Genomic DNA, 22,100 nt, shown 5'->3' with positions numbered 1-22,100 from the left:
GGCTTTTCTAGATTGGTTCTCGGAAAAGGTCCTTTGATGCCCAAGTAAAAATGGTGGGTTGTATAATTGAAAAACTAGCACTGCCAAACCTTTTCTTCTTAGTTGGAGAGCCTTTTATAGTCTTTATGATGTATTTGATAGCCATTACTTCTAGGTATTTACCACCATATAACGATTATGTGCCTTAATTTCCCCCGTTTCTCTATCCTTGGCATGTAACGACCATATGCTTTAATTATCTTCCATTTTGGTTCTTGAATTGACCAAGTGAGGTGCTTTTCAATTTCTCACACACCCTTTATCGAGTAGAGCAGAGATGCCTACAACTTCTTAACTAATTGTTCAAAATAATATTTTGTCTTTTATTTTCTTTTAAAATTTTAAAAATATTAAAAATTACATTAAAAAAAAAGGTATACAATTTCAACTTAGTCAAAAATAAAAAAAAATTAAAATTATTTTGGAACTATAATTCCATAAGATCAATTTAATCCAAAAGGAACTATCTTGAGTAATATTCTATAATTTATTAAAAGATCCATTTGTCCCAAAATTCTAACAGGGCAGGTTGGAAAATTGAAGGAAAAGAGAAGGTTTCAGTATGAGTTGAGCATATTTTTAAGATAGGTTAGGAAAATTCTAATAGTGTCAAAAATGGTGAAGCCCAAACTTGAATTTAATATAATTGCTGTCATGGATAAAAAAAGGGGGGTGGGCGACAAGAGTCAAATTCAATACATGGAAGGGGGGACTGAGCCCCGTCAAAAACGAACCAAGTAGCAATTGGAATCGATGACAAAATACTGTGGGCGCACTCAATTTCACTGGTCTCTTATATTTCATTTCACCAGACTTCCTTATCCCCATTACTTCGATCAGATCCCTCCCCCCTTCCGAGTTCCAACAACACTCACTGGTCAGCAATGCCCACGGCTACTCTCTCCTCCTCCTCATTGACTCTCTTCCCCCTCTCTTCTTCTCCAACGCCACCCAGAATTCCTTGTACGAGTACAACCCTAACATTTCCTTCTTTCCTCGTAAAACCCACTTCTGTAAGGATGATGGGCAGAGGTAGTCATATCTTGCCACCCAAGGCTGTGGCAATTGAGAAAGAGACTCCCGAGAACGAACGCCCCTCCACATTTCTCAGAGAATCAGATGGTGATAACCACTCACTATCGTCTGTTCGGGGCCGATTCGAGAAGATGATAAGGGACGCCCAGGACTGCGTGTGCCAAGCAATAGAGGCCGCGGACGGAGGCGGAAAGTTCAAGGAGGACGTGTGGTCGAGACCTGGTGGCGGCGGCGGCATCAGCCGAGTCTTGCAGGACGGTGCTGTTTGGGAGAAGGCCGGCGTTAATGTTTCCGTTGTTTACGGTGTTATGCCTCCTGAAGCCTATAGAGCTGCCAAGCCTGCTTCCAGCACTGACTCCTCCTCTGATCTCAACCACAAGCCTGGACCTGTTCCATTTTTTGCTGCCGGGATTAGCTCGGTAATTCAACTCAATTCAATCTAATCTTCTTCTACTAGTTCAATTTCTAAGAATACCTACTATTACTTTGCTTTTGACAAATATCCTTTCTTCTTTCTCAGGTTTTACATCCAAAGAACCCATTTGCACCCACACTGCATTTTAATTATCGGTATTTTGAGACTGATGCTCCGAAAGGTATAATTCTTGCAGAATGACATTAGTTTTATGATGAATATTTTTATAAGCATTGTTCTTTTATTTTGATTCTCCCCAGTTTCTCTCTACACACAAAGATAACTGGAATTTTGTTTTAGTATAGGAAACAAAATTAGCCAAATCAGCATCTAATCCATCTAATGGATTGCATTCGTATCCTAGTTTTAATAGATTACTATTGCTGTTTGTGAATTGCACAAATAGACTCACTTGTGAGTTTATATGGTGCATTTTTAATGGGACTTGTAATTTTGTGGCTCAGCCTTGTGTTACTAGGATATTGGTTGCCTATACTTAATGGTTTGAGTTCAATTATTCAGCATGTGATGAATAAAAATGTTATTGCAATGCAATCAGAGGTACTATTTTATGGACAATGGAAGCCAACCCTTGAATTAGATAAAATGTAGTGAGCATTGTGTTAAGTTGGGCTAATTGAATTTCTTTCATGGATTATGATCGAACATGAACAATATTCTCTTCCTGTCATTCCATCAGAACTCTTGGACCACATGATATTTTTCTTCAACCTGTGATAGCCAAAACAACAAATTTCTTTAACAGATTAATGGTTTCTCTAGGCTGCATTCTTGAAAATATATATGCATGTGCTTGGCATATGGTATATTTGTGTTTTAGAATGTCATTGGGATGTGTACATTTTGATATCTTATTGCCAAAATATGCAGATACTCCTGGAGCACCTAGACAGTGGTGGTTTGGTGGTGGTACTGATTTAACCCCTGCTTACATCTTTGAGGAGGACGTCAAGCACTTCCATTCGGTATATTAAAAAAACAAACATAATATTGCACTTTCTTGTGGATAAATTTCTTTATCTTTTATTCATATTCTTTTTAAAAAGTTATGTTGACAGATGTGTGTGTATACATATTCTTAATGTCAAAGTTGAAGGTACCAAAGTGAATTTCTTAATTAAAACAGATCATGTAATTGGGCCCGTTAACTAAAACAAGGAAAAAAAATGGGTTATTTACTAACACCAGATGGGTAAGAGGGAAAGGACAACCTAGTAATTTTTCACTTGAGTCAGTTTGTCATCAGTAGTTCTGAGACCATTACAGTTGAAATTGCACTTCTTCATATGGTTCTAAAGATAAATGCAAAATAAAGTTCCATCATGCAATCTCTAACCATTGAACTTTAATGCGATTCGGAAGTAACTTCTTTGTTAATGACAATGCTTGAATGTTGTTGCTAAGAGGATACTGACAAATTTGTAGGTTCAAAAAAGTGCTTGTGACAAATTCGATCCTAGCTTCTATCCCCGATTCAAGAAATGGTGTGATGATTATTTTTATATTAAGGTATGTCTCTTGTTGAACCATTTGATTATTACATGTTACTGGTGTGCTTGAATTCCATTGAAGGTACTGATGTTTATATGATCCCCACTTACTTTTGGAATAACATTTTTTGGCTCCAGCATGAAATTGGAGCATCCTACTGGGATTGGGGTTTGATTGCTTATGTGATATGTGGTAAATTGGGATGAGGTTTAATGTTGATTCCCCAAGAACTCCTTAGGAAAATATACATTTTTGTTGATGGATAAAACTCGTTAAATGAGCATACTATATTTAACATTAGAGCCACCATAACTCTTGTGGCTGCAGCTACTTAAGAGTTATTCCTTGTGCACCAGTTTTCTTGCTGAATTTCCAGGCATATACAGTTTTGATCTTGTTGCAGTTTCAATATCCAAGTTTTAAACTCTTAACTAGTTTGTATTAAATACTAGAAAGGCACACAGGAGTTTCGTCAATCCTCCTACACCAGCTTCATCATAAACCATAAAAATTGAAATAGTGAGGGCCTCCCTTAAAGCCCTTGCCAATGAGCTTATATGAGTCAAAGCCAAGAAAATGGCTAAAGTACCCTGGGTTCAAAATTTACCCTTTTTACAGGGAAAGAGAATATATATATATACTAAAAATTAGGAAGAGGTTGAAATTAAAATAAACAAGATAAAATAAATAAATAAGACAAAATAAATGTGATGAATATAAGAAAATAAAAGAACAATAAAATGGAGGGAAACAAGCATGGGATGTGTATATTGACAAGAATGTTTGGAGCCAAGTACTTGATTTATTGCTGCTCATCATCTCCTAGTGTAGGGAAAGAGAGCAAATTGGGGTATCTACATTATAGCTTGTCTTTTGTAACCATAGATTTAAGTTGTAAGGGGTTTAACATGTAGTTGCGCATTTTAGAGCTAAAGAAAAATGGAACATTACATATGTGACACTTAATCAATAACATGTTGGGACGTCAATTTAGATGGACCATGTATCATGATATGATGGGTTTAACAACTATTATTAGGTATAACAGTGATGGATTTTCTGTTTGAGTTTGCCATTTATATCAGTTGGGTCAATAGAACTGATTGGGAACTATTCCATCCCATTATTCAGGTATGATTGAAATTATGATCTCAAGAGAACAAGAATATTCGTTATTGCCAACTGGTAAATTTTCTAAAATTTAGATACTCTTAACATTCCTTCTATTTCAAAAATTTTAAATTCAATAACCATACACTTCTTAACCAAAATACAATAGGCTGTTTACACAAAGGACCCCTGTTGCTTGTGGGTTGCCTTCAGGTTTTCCGACAAAAACAGAAAAAGACAGGATGCCTTGGGAGCTTTTGGATCCAATCAAACATTGTCAAACCAGAACCTACTCATGCTCAACTAATTGACAGCCCCCATTCAAACATCCTTCAATCTCAATCAAAGTGGTAGCAATGCTTTTCTGTCATTGCCAGGTTATAATATATGAAAGTGTCCTTTCATTGATGAGCCTAGAGTGATGATGTTAAAATGTATTTCTATTTGGTTTTAGCTCTTTTGCACTGCCAGTCTGACAGAAGCAAGATATTTTTACCTACATTATTCTTTGAAAGGTCATTAAATTTTTTGCATGTGGTGGAATGAACAAGGTAGAAAACTCTGCTTAGAGTGATTAATGACTATTATATTAGATTGATTTCTGAAATTGTTGGGATTTTCCACAGTTTTGATTTATTTTGATCATGAATGCTCTTTGCAGCATCGAGGTGAGAGGCGTGGACTTGGAGGAATATTTTTTGACGATCTTAATGACTATGACCAGGAGATGCTTCTTTCTTTCGCCACTGGTAATTGCTTGAGAATGAGATCTCTTGCTTCTGTTTGTGCCTCTACCATGGAAGGTTCTCACTATTTTAGTGGAGTATGCATCCTCTTAATGGACATATTGATTGTTGATGTGCAGAATGTGCTAATTCTGTGGTCCCAGCATACTTACCCATTATAGAGAAAAGGAAGGACGTGCCATTTACAGATCGCCACAAGGCATGGCAGCAGTTGCGCAGAGGCCGCTATGTAGAATTCAACTTGGTTAGCAAAACCAGAAGATCTGATCCATGTTCATATATTGTTGATGGTTTAAATAGGCTTTAGTGATCATTTTTCTTGTGTTACAACTGCAGGTTTATGATCGGGGTACAACATTTGGACTGAAGACAGGAGGTCGAATTGAGAGCATTCTTGTTTCTCTCCCACTAACTGCACGGTGGGAATATGACCATGTAAGCCTTTGCTTGTTTTGTTGAACTATGCCACTTTTGCTCTGTTATATCATCAGAAAGAAAATTGTGATTCCTTGTCTGCTGTGCAGCAACCAGAAGAGGGGAGTGAAGAATGGAAACTATTGGATGCTTGTATCAACCCAAAGGAATGGATCTAATATTCACCTCAAGAATTGTGTACCATTTTAAATTGCTTTTATTGTTTTCTTTGGTCAGTAGGCTTATTTTCAAGCCCAAGTTGGGTGGGGAATTAGTGTCTTCATCAGAAGTAATCTCCAGAAATTTAAGTAGGTAATAGAAAGAGTGAGAGGATCTGGTTGTAAAAATCTTTTGGCTTACTTTGATTGTCATCCTGTGAGGATAATGATGTAACTTACGAGAATAAATGCATTATGGAGAGACCCAATTGTAAAATTTGGTTCATTTTATTTAATGACTTGGTGCAGCTGAGTTTCTTTCCATTTTGATTTGGGAAGATTGCCTAAAAGACTGACTGAGACTCAAATCAAAAGAATCTGCAACTTTTTCTTGTTGGTTGAAGTTATCATTGGGAACTTGGGATGAAAATTCGAAGGTCCAAAGTGGCACCAGTGACTCATCGTCTTACAGTTTAAATCATATATGGGATGGAAATTCATTATAAGAATTCACTTTTGGCAGCTGGAATTTGGTTTTGCAATCAGTGTGCAGCCAAATTTAAGGTTCCAGGTTCCATGATTTTTTTTTGGAAAACAAGAGAGATGGTATTCTTCATTCCAACACATGGTGTTGGTTAAGAACTTTCCTACTTCCCAGTTATTTCTTGCCAAAGTCCTCTCTCATTTCTATTTATCTAATCATCAAAAACGTCAAATGGCTTGAGAATTAGGATACTAGGACATTATTATACAGGTCCGCCAGAAGCCAAAATTGAACCTTTCTCCATGTATAAGAGTACTCACTAGAAGAAGCAGCCAAGGAGGAGATAAAAAGGGTCATATTTTATCCCCTCTCTACAAAATGGTACAAAACTATAGACAAAAAGGATCATATTTTTCACAGTAAAACACCCAAGGAGGAGATAACAAACAGGGAAGAATGCCTACTCACTAAGCACCAAACACTCCCAACTGCAGTCAGAAGACCTTCTCATCCATCACCCCTACCATTATTTGTTCAATTGAGAAACTTGTAACCTTGAAGTGATGGTGGTAGATAGTTCTGTGTAGAAGAGGAAGGATTGTCAGGTGGGTAGATATAGCCCTTCCCGTATCCAAGTTCCTTCATTAGTTTAGTGGGTGCATTCCTGAGATGAAGAGGCACTCCCTCATTCTGTCCAACAGATTCCCTCACTACCTCCTGTGCAGCCAAAATGGCTCGATACACAGAAACAGATTTGGGAGCCAAAGCCAAGTAAGCCACACATTGTGCAAGATTCACATTGCACTCAGGCATGCCCAAAAAATGGCAAGCTTGGCAGCAAGCAACAGCCTGCACAAGGGCAATGGGGTCAGCCAATCCAACATCCTCACTTGCAAACCTGATGAGTCTCCTGGCAATATACAAAGGTTCTTCACCTCCTTCTAACATTCTTGCCAGCCAATAAATTGAGGCATCCGCATCACTACCCCTCATCGATTTGTGGAGGGCACTGATGAGATTGTAGTGTTCTTCCCCTGCTTTGTCATAAGCAAGATGCTTAGATTGCAGCGCCTCCTTGGCATCATCCAAAGTGACAGTGGTCACTTGGGATGAACCAACCCCATTATTTTCCACTAAATTCTCTCCATGCTCTTTTTCTTCAACTTTGCAGACTGATTGCTTAATGGGTACTCGAGCAGCTGCAGTGACAGCAGAAATTTCCAAGGCGTTTAATGCCACACGAGCATCGCCATCACAATGTGAGGACAAAAAATCAATGGCATCATCGCTGACTTCAATACTCGCCCCACCCACGCTCCAAGCCAATCCCCTGCCCGTGTCAGCAACAGCTCGATTAAGCAGGCTAGCAACATGACTAGGCTGTAAAGGGTTGAGGGTGAGAACTCGACAGCGAGACAACAAGGGCGTTATCAAATGGAATGATGGATTCTCGGTTGTAGCTCCAATAAACACGATGCTCCCATCTTCAATTACAGGCAAAAAAGAGTCTTGTTGAGACTTGTTGAAACGATGAACCTCATCCACAAACAACAATGTTCTCTTGCTGTTCATGTTCTTTGACACTTTAATCTTTCTAGCCTCCTCCACGACGTCCCTCACGTCCTTGACACCAGCAGTGACAGCCGATAAGGAAACAAATCGATAGGAGGAAGGCTGGGAGGAGGAATTGACAATGGCCTTGGCAATGGAGGTCTTGCCGGTGCCCGGTGGGCCCCATAGGATTATAGAAGGAAGACGGTTGGAATCGATGGCCGAGCGAAGCAGGGATTTGTGAGAGAGAAGATGGTCTTGGCCCACCACATCGTCCACAGTACGAGGTCGCATTCGCTCAGATAAGGGCTGGTGGGGACTGTTTTCTGCCTCTAAACGGAGTCGTTTGGAGGGGGGACTGGGCAGTGAGGGCGTGTCGCAGTGTTGTTTTTGGATTTGGGGGGGATTGGAGGGCTTGGATTGAAAGTGAAAGAAGCGATCGAGCTTGGGCTGGAATGGGGATGGGGATGGGGATGAATTGGGGTTTTCGTCAGGGGTTTGAGAATCGGATTTGTTGCGGCCAAGAATCCATTCGGTGGCTTTGAGGATCGATTTGCCACCTGTGGCAGCGAGAGCTTGGGAGGCCAAATCGTCAGGAAAACCCATGCTCAGCAACTGCTCCCTCTCCATTTCCCTTCGCTCCTCAACTGCAACTCTGGTTTGCACCTAGGCGACGCTATCAGCCGGTGGCGGGACTTCCCAAGTCTAATTTGCGACCTTTCGTATGTTTTATGAGTTGTTCTATGGTACCCACTCTTTCATTTTGGGGTACCTACCCACATTTTACCCTAATAAAAATATGACATGTGTAAAGTACATATCATTAAAAAATTTATAAAAACTTATCAAACCGATAAAGATGACTTGTTGGTGAGAAATAATCACATGCATTTCATATATATCTAAATATTACAATTATTTATAATTTATTATTAAATATTAAATATAATTTGTTATTTAATGCATTACCTAACTCTATCTAAAAAAAGAAAATCTTACCTACTACTCTTATACTCTCATTATTCATATATAAAAAAAAGGATAGTAATTTAATATGAAAATTAAATAATTTCAACTACCAAATTACAAAATATGTAAGATGTATTTTGATGAATCAAATTTCAAGATCAAGTTCAAAACTTTTTGAGAGAGAAAATTTAAAATTTGTATTATATGAAGAAGATGAAGGATTTCAAGTGATTACAAGTGTCAAAGGTAATATTTTATATTTTTTTATCCAAATATAATTGTTGTAGGAAGAAATGTGATGTTAAATAATGATTTTAGAATTTTTTATGAGTTTATTATAAAATTTTATTATCAAATTGTTATTAATATTTTTTTATAATTTTTTTTTTGTTCATAAATTAAATTTGAAGATGAAGCTTTATATGTCTTGAAGGATGTCAAGTGATTACAAGTGTTAAAAGGTAACATTTGATTTTTTTTTTTTCCATTTACATATACCTATTGTAGGTAGAAATGTCATGTTAAATGACATTTAAATATGTAATGATTTATAATATCTAGATTTTTTAATTTTTTTCTGAGTTATTTTTAATCAAATTGAGAGCATTTAGTAATTTGTTATAAAATTGTCATCAATATTTTGTAAGAGAGGATATGAACTTTCTAAGGGTGGGTACGAACTTTCTAAGGGAGGGTACGAACTTTCTAAGGGTGGGTACGAACTTTCTAAGGGTGGGTACGAACTTTTTAAGGGAGGGTACGAACTTTCTAAGGGAGGGTACGAACTTTCTAAGGGTGGGTACAAACTTTCTAAGGGAGGGTACGAACTTTCTAAGGGATGGTACGAACTTTCTAAGGGAGTGTACGAACTTTGTAAGGGAGGGTACGAACTTTCTAAAGGTGGGTACGAACTTTCTAAGGGAGGGTACGAACTTTCTAAGGGAGGGTACGAACTTTCTAAGGGTGGGTACGAACTTTCTAAAGGAGGGTACGAACTTTCTAAGGGTGGGTACGAACTTTCTAAGGGAGGGTACGAACTTTCTAAGGGAGGGTACCAACTTTCTAAGGGATGGTACGAACTTTCTAAGGGTGGGTACGAACTTTCTAAGAGAGGGTACGAACTTTCTAAGGGAGGGTACGAACTTTCTAAGGGAGGGTACGAACTTTCTAAGGGAGGGTAAGAACTTTCTAAGGGTGGGTACGAACTTTCTAAGGGAGGGTACGAACTTTCTAAGGGTGGGTACGAACTTTCTAAGGGAGGGTACGAACTTTCTAAGGGAGGGTACGAACTTTCTAAGGGTGGGTACGAACTTTCTAAGGGAGGGTACGAACTTTCTAAGGGAGGGTACGCACTTTCTAAGGGATGGTACGAACTTTCTAAGGGTGGGTACGAACTTTCTAAGGGAGGGTACGAACTTTCTAAGGGAGGGTACGAACTTTGTAAGAGAGGGTACGAACTTTGTAAGAGTGGGTACGAACTAGATAATGTAATTTTCTAACTACTCTATCTTTTATATTTCAGTTTCTTCATAGATACGATGGACAAAGGCAAAGAAAAGGAATTTATCATTGATTTGAACGATGAAGACTTTGATTACCAATATGATAGCATTGTTAAAACTGACTCTGATGAAGAGGCCATTCTAGTTTCGGACAAGATTTTTAATGATTTAACTGTTGAAGATATATGGAAGATGGAGTTTAGCTCAGTAGAGGAGGCAGAAGAATTTTATAATTTATTTGCTAAAGTTACCGGATTCAGTGTTAGAAAGGATGATGTGAAACGAGATAAAAATCAAAATATAGTATCTCGTAGGTGGGTTTGTTCGAAAGAAGGATATCGACATAGAGTGTGTTTAGAGAATGAAAATCGAAAACAAGAACCTAAGGCAGTAACTCGAGTTGGTTGTGAGGCAACATTTCGGATTGGGTTTAACAAACAAATGAACAAGTGGGTTGTGAAAGAGTTTATGGCTGATCATAATCATCCTTTGGTGGAACAAAAAAATGTCCAATTCCTTCAATCCCATAGGGTCATTAAAAATGCAGATAAAACTCAATTGAATGCAATGCGAGGTGTTGGCATAGGAACTAGCCAAATTATGGATTACATGGTGCAGCAATCAGGTGGATATAACAATGTTGGCTTCACAAAAAAAGATCTATATAACCATGTTGATGCTGATAGTAGAGTTCATCTAAGAGATGGTGATGCAGAGGGTGCTTTGGCTTATTTGTGTGGAAAGTCTGAAATGGATCCATCATTTTATTACAAGTACAATGTTGATATTTCCATCAAGAGGATATTTCCAGACTCTTATCATCGATTATGTGCTTGGCATATTCAACGCAATGCATTCACTAATGTCCATGTCAAAGATTTTACTAATCATTTTTCTAAGTGCATGTTCATGGAAGGCACCGTTGAAGAATTTGAATGTGCATGGAATGACATGTTGGAAATGTTTAATCTTCATGGACATAAGTGGGTGACAGATATATATGCTAAGCGTTCTAGATGGGCAGAGGCTTATTTAAGGGGGCATTTCTTTGCTGGTATGAAAAGCACACAAAGGTGTGAGAGCATGAATGCATACTTGAATCGTTTCCTTAAAACTCGTTTGAAGCTGTTTGAGTTTGTCAAGCATTTTGATAGAACACTCTCACGTATTCGTCATAATGAGGCAAAGGCAGAGTTTGAGACACACCATTCTTCAGCTGTTCTAACAACCAAACTCTATGCACTTGAGAAATATGCAGGGACTGTTTTCACAAGGCAATCTTTTCTAAAATTTAGGGATGAGATGAAGAATGCAGAATTGTTTTTCTCTGTCAGTACAGAAAATCATGGAGGTTATCGTGTCCATACATTGACCAAGTTTAGAAGCCCTGACAAGATTTGGAAAGTATGTTATGGTAATAGTGATCGGTCTATGAAATGTACTTGTATGATGTTTGAGTCAGTTGGTTTTCCATGTCCCCACATGATTGTTGTAATGAAGATAGAACACCTTGAAGAAATACCTGAGACTTGTATTATGAAAAGGTGGTCTAAGTTAGCAAAGGAAACGGTCCAAGTTCATCATGACAATGAAATTCAAGGTGATGCGACTAACATCATACGATATGGTGCACTCAGCTCTATGTGCTCACGGATGTCTTATTTCGCATCTCAATCGGAAAAAGCTTTTAAAGAGGCTAGATGTGAAATACAAAGACTCACTTGTCAAATTGAAGAACTTTGTAAAAATTCAGTGGAAGAAAGTGAACGAGAAGATTTGAAAGCTACAAAACACCATGTTCGAGATCCTATCATTGTGAAGACGAAAGGTAATCCGGGTAACTTAAAAGACAAATTTAAAAAACCAAGGCATTGTGGGAAATGTAAGAAAGTAGGACACACTGTTCGAAAATGCCCAGAGTTCGTCAACACTCACAATGCATTTATCAACATTGAAGATTCAATTGAAGATATGGTATGTTCAAACACACATTCACTAAATTCATTAATTATTCACTTTATAGTTATTTTTATTTGGTTAAATTGGTTGAAATAAAAAATTGAATTCTTTATATTAATACAGGGGGACATGCCTTCATTACTAAATCACAACATGGAAGGTGGATCAAGACACGGGACAAATGAATTTTCTCAAAATGTAAGTTTAACATTTTTTAAGTAATTTTTATTATGATGTGAAAAATATTACTTATTAGAGTAATTGAAAAATTAAATCATATTACAGACAACACTTGGCACATTTCAGAATGGTCCAGAAACGAGCTTAAATGATTCATGGCTCGGGTTACATCCACCAAATTACTTCACAAACCAAGTAAGAGTCATAGAATAAATTATTTACACCACATATCATATATCTATATATTGACAGAAGTTCCTTAACATTTAGTATTTAATCATATGGATTTTCTTTCAAAATATTATGTATAATTGTAAATATTTTCAATGTAGGTCACCATGAACCACTTTACATCGGGAATTTCGGGAGCAAGTTCTACTATCATAATCAATGAGTTGTACTACAATGCAAAAAATTATGTACAAAAAAAAAAAATCAACTCTTGATTGTATTCTATACTCTTTTTCTCTTTATTTTTGCATGATTCTGAACTTTATCTAATATTATAGCTTTCTCACTATTTTCATCATCAAGAAGTAATTCGATTGCCAATTTGTGTCTTATAGCTGTAGAGTCCCAATGGGAAGGGGTTGAACTTGAGTCCATGAAATCGGATCTTCGCATATGATTAATGACATGGACTCCACAATCCCACCTAACAAATGAAATGAGCAAACATTTATCTAGTTAGTACATACAAATATTATCTTGAACACATTATATTTGAAGAAACAATTATGCTTGCTTACCCATTGGCTTGCACATCTACCCATGTAGGTCTTTCAATGGGAACACTTGATAAATTCTTTAGATGCCCATTGAGATTAAAAAAATGTGCACACTCTTCAACCTAATATTCATATCGTTATATCTTTTAGCAAAATAAAACATGCTATTTAACAACTAACATTAAAAAGTAATAAAATTCATTAAAATATAAGACATACCACAGTTCTCACAGATGAAGTTCGCATGTCATCCCTTTCTATTGATGGTAATGAATCCAATATATGAATATTATGTTGATGAAGATTTATAACACACAAATACCAATGATCCGGACATGTATCATGCATCGGGATGTATATCTAAACAAAACACACATTTTAGCATTGATAATTATTTACAACTATGCTATGAATCTAACTTCAAATATGTACTTTATTGCAATCATTCATTTCATCCATGTGTTTGATAATATGTGTGAACATCTTGGTAGCAGTTGCCAATTTTCGACCACCATGTAAGATTATTTGCTATGAAAAAAAAAAAACATATATATATCACAATATTTATTAGGTTTATTTTTTTTCTTTAATAAGAAATATAATGGATGAACATACCGCAAATGTGGTGGGTAAGTAGCATCTGGTAGGTCGTATTCCTTTGAATTTGTTCTCAAAACTATTAAGTTTGCATGCAAATACATTTATGATCTAAAAATGAAACACAAAAAAGTTAACAATGTTAATTATGTAATAGAATTAATAAGAATTGGGTTTATCCTTGTATTACTCACCACATCGAGTAATTCTTGTCTAGGCCCTAAAGTCAAGAAGTCTGCTCGACTTGCATGCTCATATTGAAAATTAACAAGAAGTTCACTGCAAAATATAAGATATTTAATAAGTATAACTTTTAAAACATGACATACATAAAGTATAGTCAAAATAATTGGTTTACACACCTTTTGTCCAATGAAACATCAAACACATAAGCAACAACTAGAGACTCAAGTGTACTCAAGGAATGTGAATCCTCCACGTTCGGCAAAATGGACATGGGGATTATCTATATTGAAAACATCTCTAACAAACATTAGTTATCGTTCACTATATTATTAAGTATTTTAAAAATACTACACCAATGAAGTAACATATTACCTCTAATACCTTTTGTGATCCAACAACTATGCTTGGGAATCTCTTAGGCTTTGGCATCTTATTGGATTGATGAATGTAGGGTGACACCTTGAATTTACTTGGCTTGCGTTCCATTGTTGATCGTGTTTTCTTCAATTGACGTGGGAGCACCACCAATGAACTTAGTTGTTCTTCTTGTTTTTCAACATATGGAACATCAACATTAACCTATCACGTATTTGAACATTAGTATATATATATATATATATATATATATATAGAACTTTGTAAAAAACTAGGTCTTCATAATATGCAAATACCTTTTCATCGTGACATTGATTGTTGACAATGGGAGAAACATGTAACTCCATGTCACCACATGAGTCATTCTCACTCAATCTCTCTTCTACGACAACATTGCTCATAGGAAAAAACAAACGTTTCAATTCCATATATTTTTCTTCAAATTCTCTAAAAGTTGATTCTTTACAACTTTCATCCATATTAGAAACATTTGTTTGTAGCACAAATTTTTTCAACTTCTCAAAAGCTTCCTCCATACCCATCAAACTTTTTTTTTCAACCTAGTAACAAATAAAAATTTCCAATATCATGAAAAAAAAAGTTTGACATGAATAAACTAATGTATATAAATATAGTATGAAAAAGTACCTTATGCCCTTCTTCTTGTTGTTCATGAACTTTTGCATCTTGTTTATCACCATCTTCTACATTTCTCATATCATTATCTTTATGATCACTTGTTATCTCATCTTTCTCAACCACCTTCATTTTTTCATCATTTTCATTTTCCGCACCATTATTTTGCTCTATATCCACACTTTGCCCAATTTTTATAATCCATATCGTGACCTATAATTTATCCATAAACTTTATTATAATTGCAACATCACATAAACAAATAAGTTTTTCAGTTAGTAAATGTATCTTACCTTTGGATCATCATAACCTCCAAGTGTTTTGATTTTACGTTTCATCCTAGAAACCTCATCATCTCCCCATTCATTTATACGAGGGCTATATGCATTAAAACGTAAGTTCATACCCTTCTTTGTGGAAATGTGGTCTAGGTAGAAAATCTGCAAGAAATAAATTCCAAAATAAGTATAGAGTTGAATATATCACAAATCTATTATTGTTAAAAATATCATAATAAAATTAACTTTGTTAAAAGTGTATTACCATTAGAAAAAATAAACATCCAGAAATCCCACTGCTTCGTTTCTTGGATTTAAAGTCGTTTATGCCTCGTACAAGGAAGAAGAATACTATTTGAGCCCAATTTATCTTCTTTATTGATGCGGTGTCTTGAAGGAGATGGAGGAAGGAAGGCTTGACACTAACTTTCATCGTTGGACATAACAAGGCACCCAAAACAAATAATACAAAACGAATTTTAAATTCATCCCCACATTTCTTTTCTTGCCGTATTTGGTTTTCTAACATCAACAATGGCAATTTTCCCTTCCCATCACAATACATGTTGTATAAATCATTTCGTTTACTTGTGCATCTCTCTATATCTACCTCCACTCCTTTAGCCTTCAAGCCCAAAATTAACTCAACATCCATTGGGCATAATTTAATGGAAGTGTTATGCACACTTAATGTGCATGAAAGAGTGTCAAAATTCTTTACCAACCAATGACATAAACTATGATCAAGTTTAGTACATCGTAATCCTAAAATACCTCCAAACCCTATTTCTTGTATGACGACCTTTTGATTAGGTTGCAAGTGTTGAAGTAGTTTATACACCCGATCAGGCGAACAACGCGTGTGAAGATATGACTGGAAGTCATAAATATACATAAGCATATATATTTTAAATTGAAAGGAAATATTATCATAATTTAAAAACATAAATTTCGAATTTCTTACCTTTGATGCATTTTTTGAGTTTCGACCCTTTTGTTTTATATATTCATGAGGGCATTTTTTAGACTTCTCTATGAACTCTTTTTTTTCTCCATTTGAAAGGGATTGCCACTTTTGACCGAAATTTCTCTATTGTACCAAAATACTTAGCCTTTTTACGTAGTAACTCTGGTCAAGAAAAACTAGAGAAAGAGTCACTACGGCTTTTGTAGTATTCCGGGTATCGTTCTCAATGACTGGCTTATGAAAATTGTCAATACTAGAATAAATGAATTGTTTTTGTTTAAATCCTTCAGTGAAAAACAATATGTGAATAATGTGAAACTAAGTAAAAGAAATTAAATTAATAAGAGAAAATGAATATTGATTTTAAATTCAATTGATTCAAGTTTGGGGTTTTCCACAATCCAACATAGGGTATAGAAATTATAGAAAACAAGGGTATTTTAAGTAATATGATCTTAGGGTTTTGGGATCCTTGGCCACTCGCGATCAAGTTGAGTTCTATAACTCAAAATTGCATCCGAAACCTAATTTTTCCTTTTTAAAACAGATTCCTAAAACCATCAAATGAATGAGATTGATTATCAATTTAAGATTTGGCTTTTTAACTATTCCTACTCCTTATAGCTTTGTTTAGGGGCAAATAACGGTAGGTAAGACGAGGATAACTAATAATCAAGAATTACCAAGAATCACTAGTATCAAGTAATAACCTACCGTATCATTCCCTAAACGAACTCATAAGGATAGGATAAAAAAATTGATAAATTGTCACTCAACCAATAATTAATCTCATTGTTATAATAATTTACCCATTGTCCCTATAGGTTTCCTAGCCCTTAGGTTTTCATGCTTCAAGCCCCAAGTTGGCTCTTAGCCTCTCATGGGGGTGATGTCACATTCACAATCCATAGTAGGGTAAAAATCCATAATTTGAATCAAAAGAAACTAAAAACAATATATTCAATAAAGAAGAAAAAGAAAACAAACCAAAGTTCTCGTTTTCTTCCTCCTTCAATGTCAAAAACTCCAGAAAAAAAATCCAAGATTCAAGATTCCTAAAACCTAGAATTGAGAGAGTTTATATATTATCCTCAATTACCTAACATGTGGCACACTCTAATTGGCCACTTATTACAAAATAATTTCCTAAAAATGATTAAAAAATAATAAAATGGTGATTTCTAGTCGTGTGGGGTCCACCTAGGGCGGATGGAGTGCTTTAGATGCAATTCCCGAGGTAGAGGAGGCGGAACATCAAAGTGGCAGTGGGTGAATTCGAAATTGGTGTCATTTCGAAGTGGATTTCGAATTCATAAGTTGAATAGATGCAATTCCCGGGGTAGAGGAGGTGGAACATCAAAGTGGTAGTGGGTGAATTCGAAATTGGTGTCATTTCGAAGTGGATTTCGAATTCATAAGTTGAATTTCGAAATCATAAGTTGAATTTCGAAATCATTTCGAAATGACCCTCCAGCTTGGTGCAGTTGTCTTCAAATGGCCATAACTTCTTCATTTCAGCTCTGATTTGCAAACCAGGAAGTACTCCAAATTTGTCCTCAAAGTCAGAGTATATAATGCCATCAAATTTTTGAGTTCTAAATTTCCATGCAGCTAAATCTTGCTTCATGCCTCATTTCCCATGCTTTCTTGCCTTCTTTCTTACTCCATAATGGTCATTTATCATCCTCCAACCTCATGATATCCTTGTTTTGCCTTTCCTTACATTCAATGAGTCTTGACTCACTTATTTCCTCATTTAGCCCTTTCTTGATCTTTCAAAATCTAAAGTCATTCAATTTGCACAATTTTCTTCCCTTGAACCTGAGATAAATCTCCAAAGTATAGATTAAACTCATGGCTAGGGCCTTAGCATTGATTTAGGTCAAGTTGGGTGATTTGAATGTCCTTTGGTGCACAAATCATATCGAATATGTGCCATTAGAGCACATATTTTGGCTCTAATCAACTTTTTCCCAATCTCTTTTCGCAACTGTAATATTAAATTAGTTAGTTATCATATAGAGTATAAAAGTTGACTAAAAAACATATTATGCAAATATTCATTTCTTTTCTTACATCATTATTTATTATCAATTCCTTGTTATCTTTTTTTCTTGCGAGTACTTGTTCTTGACTGCAAAAAACATCACATAAAAATGATTATATTTTCAACATATGAATAAATATCCAAAATGAATTAACTATATATGTATATATATTCTTACAAATAATAAAGCCATGAACCCATAGGAAGTTTTGGGTTTGAAGGGGGATCATTCTCCTCAAATGATTGTTTGCTCCTATTTAAAACACAACATTATGAATGTAATTTACAACTAATTAAAACTATGTACTATATTCAAATAATTAAGTGACAAATATAAAATCTTACATATTTGGCTTTCTAAGTCAAAATGCAGTAAGACTGCTCAAAATAAGATAAACTCCTCTTATATTAAGCAACTGTGTAGTCTGCAACATAGTGAGCATACCGATAAGAATTAAGTTTTGAATTTGACAACAATGAGTTTGAAAATATTTGTAACAAAATGGAGTTTTTTTCTAAAAATATTAATCATTATTTAATCATTAGATCGATGAGTTAAACTAATTAAAATAAATTTAAATTATCAAATAAAAATAATTTATTTACTTTAAATCTTTTTTTTCTTTTTTTTTTTATCTTATCTTTTTCACATAGCATAGCAAAAAGACATTTTTTAAAATTATATCAATTAATTTATATTTTTTTTAAATATAATAATGTCCAAATGTTTTAAGCTCTTTTATCATTCTTTTCATCTCCTTAGGATCTTGTTTCATTGTATGGTTTAGTCGCATTTTGTAATTTCCAAATTTCATTACAAGTTCTCTAAGCTTCATAGCTGAAAGTCCCCCATACTTTTCTTTTAACGTTTCCCACATTTCATGAGAAGTTTGATATACCTCATACTCAATCATAAGATCATCTTGCATACAACTTAATAACGTTATGCGAGCTAAAGAATTTTTTTGTGAGAGATGCCACATCAACAAGATAAATATATATGTCATGTCTGGCATATCAAATTATTTACATGTTATGTACAAAACATAAAAAAAATGTAATAAATAGAAGGAAAACTAATCTTCTCCCTTGAAAATAAAAGAAACAATGTTAGGATTATACACAGTGTCTTCTATAACTCTAGAAGTTGTTTTCAATAACCATAACCCTCTAAGATTTTTATGCCTACTAGAATTTGAAAATCTTGCATTTCGCAAGTTAGGAGAAATAGAAAGCACTGTTGTTCGCCTGATGGCATTCTTCACGAAGCATGTTTCCCAGTGTTCCTTGAAAATAGCTACTAGGTCATCAAAAGACCTATTTGTGAAACCATGAGACCCTTCTTGAATGGATTCCCATATATTTTCAAGAACTTTTTTCTCAGGTTCTATTAATGACATTTGTAGAATATGCATTTTACGGTTTGACTCTAAGATATATTCCTCTTCGAAACGTTTGAACATATTAGCCACATGATCCACATGTTCATTTGTAGAATGGCTAGGGTCCCTCTTGTAGTTCAAGATTGTATCCAAACGCGGCCAAGGTCCACTACCCCTTAGTACTTTCCTAGTTCTCCTCCATCGTACCATTTTGGACCTGATCAAAAGAATTTAATTTAATTTTAATGAGTAACATATACTCATACTTTAATTAAATATTTGAACAAATGAAATTTTAATTAGAAACACACAATTATAAAAACAAAAGGTCTTTTATTGTCCCTCAAATTTTTATTATTATTTTATACACAAGTCAACATTCATAATTTCAAATAAACAATATAACACTAATAAATGGTATTTTATATCATATCAAGGTACTTTACTTGAGATTTAGGTTCGAATCCATGTTGCATTATTATTTCTAACACTAAAAGGTTCAAAAGTCTAAAATTTTATTACATTTTAAATGAAAAATAAAATTAATTTATATAAAATATTTTATTTGAGATTTAGGTTCAAATCCATGTTGCATTATTATTTTTAACACTAAAAGGTTCAAAAGTTTAGAATTTTATTACATTTTAAATGAAAAATAAAATTAATTTATATAAAATATTTTATTTGAGATTTAGGTTCAAATCCATGTTGCATTATTATTTCTAACACTCAAAAGTCTAGAATTTTATTATATTTTAAATGAAAAATAAAATTAATTTATATAAAATATTTTATTTGATATTTAATTTCTAAAATTTTATTAAAAATATGTGATAACAATTTTTTCTATTAACATTAATGTATTTAAATAATTAAAATTATTAATAATTTATCTTATTAAATTAATTTTAATTCATAAAATATCAGTAATAAAATTCGAAAGTTCAATGGTAAAGATTTAATCAAAATATAAATGGATAATTACTATTGGTAATGATTTAAACAAAATATAAATGGATAATTACTAATGGTAGTGATTTAATCAAAATATAAATGGATAATTATTAATTATTTAAAAATATGTGATAACAATTTTTTTTATTAACATTAATATATTTAAATAATTAAAATTATTAATAATTTATCTTATCAAATTATTTTTAATTCATAAAATATCAGTAATAAAATTGGAAAGTTCAATACTAAAGATTTAATCAAAATATATGGATAATTACTATTGGTAATGATTTAAACAAAATATAAATGGATAATTACTAATGGTAGTAATTTAATCAAAATATAAATGGATAATTATTATTTATTTATATACAAAGATAAATTCCTAAAATGCCCTATTCTGATTTTACTAATGGTAGTGATTCTCACACTCGGGGATGGGGCGTCAAAGAAGGCATTTTCTCCTCCAGACTGAGAATCCCTAAAAAGCCTCCAGACCAAGAATCCCTAAAAAAGCTCCAGCCGGCCACTCTCAATCCTAAAAAAGCTCCAGCCGACCACTCTCAATCCTCGTAGGTACTAATCTAATCATGTTATCATTTTTTTTTTCAATACCCATTTCTCAACAAAATCCATCCCCCATTTTTGGATCTGTTTGAGGTGTTTTTTTGCTTTTGTGCCATTCGATTTAGATTTCATGAACCCTAAATCCACGATTTTTTAGCCAGGTTGAAAAACACAACCTTTGCCGGTAAATCATGACCAGATTACCAAATAGTATCTTTTGTTTTTTAAAAAAAAATTGGACAGATTTTCTATCATTGTGCGCGGCCTGGACCGGTAGGAAATATAGGGAAATTTCCAAAAAAAAAATCAGTAAAAATACCAAAATTTTACTGCATCATGTTTGTGAGTGGCCTGGACTGGTAGGAAATATCGGGAAATTTTCCAAAAACTCGGTAAAAATATAGTCTTTCTCAGAAATATTGCCGGAAATTTTTGACATTTCAATGAGTGAAGTACCTGTTCTGGGCGAGTAGGTAGAGTTGCCTGCAGGGGGAGATTGATTTCGGATCCGCCAAAGCCCGCCTGATTCTTTTCTTGCTGATTTCTCCTTCAAAATCCCCACTCAGCTCACTCTCTCTGTAAATGTTCATTTCACCCGAAAATTCCATCTCCACACCCTCAAATTGCTGAAGCTTAACTCTCTAAAATCCAGGAAAGTTGTAATGCCCATCAAACTAATAGCTCACCTCTCCGAAAATAGGCGTCAAGTGTAATACCCATCAGATAAATTTTTATCTTTAGACAAGATTAAGCAAGATAGAAGCGGGAAATCAGGTGACCGGCAACTTGCTGTTACTTTTTTATATATTTTTAAATTTTTTTAAAATATATAAACCAATTGGACGGTCCAGATTGAACCATTTTCATCCAATGGTCAAAATTGTTTTTTGGGTAGGTACCGAAGTGGTACTGTAGAATTTTCCATGTTTTATTCTTTTTACAAAAATATTTAATTTAAAAATAATTAAATTTGCGACCCTTGTACACTTAGTATATTTCCCTTGTACACTTAGTACATTTCCCTTGTACAGTTAGTGTAACATCATTGTACAATGGTGCAATATATCCCTCTTAAGTTGTGTGTCCACGTAGATATATTAATCTTATTTCTAATGGTTTGGCTAACAAAATGGTGGATGAATTATGATTAAATTTTTTTTCCCCAAACATTATTACTAAGTATCGAAATTTTCATGTGAAAGTTAAATAAATTGCATGACGTAGGTATGCAATCTATGGGTGACAAGGAAAATGAAAAAGTGATTCAAAATCGATTAAATTTTTTTATAGATGGTAGTCTTGTACA

At 34.4% G+C, this 22,100-nt stretch overlaps 3 protein-coding genes across 3 annotated transcripts; 2 read left to right on the top strand and 1 right to left on the bottom strand.

Moving 5' to 3' along the window:
* Window positions 1-664: 664 nt before the first annotated feature.
* On the top strand, window positions 665-5,737 carry LOC100243271 (oxygen-dependent coproporphyrinogen-III oxidase, chloroplastic). The gene is made up of 8 exons (XM_002263154.4): window positions 665-1,493; window positions 1,595-1,670; window positions 2,381-2,475; window positions 2,936-3,019; window positions 4,773-4,860; window positions 4,977-5,101; window positions 5,194-5,292; window positions 5,382-5,737. Exons 1-8 carry the CDS (start codon window positions 924-926, stop codon window positions 5,448-5,450), a joined length of 1,206 nt encoding a protein of 401 aa, XP_002263190.1. The 5' UTR covers window positions 665-923; the 3' UTR covers window positions 5,451-5,737.
* Window positions 5,738-6,191: 454 nt separating this feature from the next.
* LOC100258647 (uncharacterized) lies at window positions 6,192-8,193 on the bottom strand. The gene has a single exon (XM_010649922.3). It carries the CDS (start codon window positions 8,092-8,094, stop codon window positions 6,448-6,450), a length of 1,647 nt encoding a protein of 548 aa, XP_010648224.1. The 5' UTR covers window positions 8,095-8,193; the 3' UTR covers window positions 6,192-6,447.
* A 1,778-nt stretch (window positions 8,194-9,971) lies between these two features.
* Window positions 9,972-11,421, top strand: LOC132253527 (protein FAR1-RELATED SEQUENCE 5-like). Its single transcript, XM_059735713.1, has 2 exons — window positions 9,972-11,339; window positions 11,398-11,421. Exons 1-2 carry the CDS (start codon window positions 9,972-9,974, stop codon window positions 11,419-11,421), a joined length of 1,392 nt encoding a protein of 463 aa, XP_059591696.1.
* Window positions 11,422-22,100: the final 10,679 nt, after the last annotated feature.

This window comes from Vitis vinifera, chromosome 3 (assembly GCF_030704535.1).
Source record: "Vitis vinifera cultivar Pinot Noir 40024 chromosome 3, ASM3070453v1".
Lineage (NCBI taxonomy): Eukaryota > Viridiplantae > Streptophyta > Magnoliopsida > Vitales > Vitaceae > Vitis > Vitis vinifera.
This window is presented reverse-complemented; position numbering and strand designations above follow the sequence as displayed.

What these genes read in the sequence shown, in the direction of transcription:
- LOC100258647 (XM_010649922.3), bottom strand. Translation starts at nt 8,094, where the DNA reads ATGGAGAGGGAGCAGTTGCTGAGCATGGGTTTTCCTGACGATTTGGCC.
- LOC100243271 (XM_002263154.4), top strand. Translation starts at nt 924, where the DNA reads ATGCCCACGGCTACTCTCTCCTCCTCCTCATTGACTCTCTTCCCCCTC. An exon ending in TTGCTGCCGGGATTAGCTCG is followed by an intron (nt 1,494 to 1,594) that starts GTAATTCAACTC and finishes CTTCTTTCTCAG; the next exon opens with GTTTTACATCCAAAGAACCC. An exon ending in ACGTCAAGCACTTCCATTCG is followed by an intron (nt 2,476 to 2,935) that starts GTATATTAAAAA and finishes ACAAATTTGTAG; the next exon opens with GTTCAAAAAAGTGCTTGTGA.
- LOC132253527 (XM_059735713.1), top strand. Translation starts at nt 9,972, where the DNA reads ATGGACAAAGGCAAAGAAAAGGAATTTATCATTGATTTGAACGATGAA. An exon ending in GCCCTGACAAGATTTGGAAA is followed by an intron (nt 11,340 to 11,397) that starts GTATGTTATGGT and finishes TGTTTGAGTCAG; the next exon opens with TTGGTTTTCCATGTCCCCAC.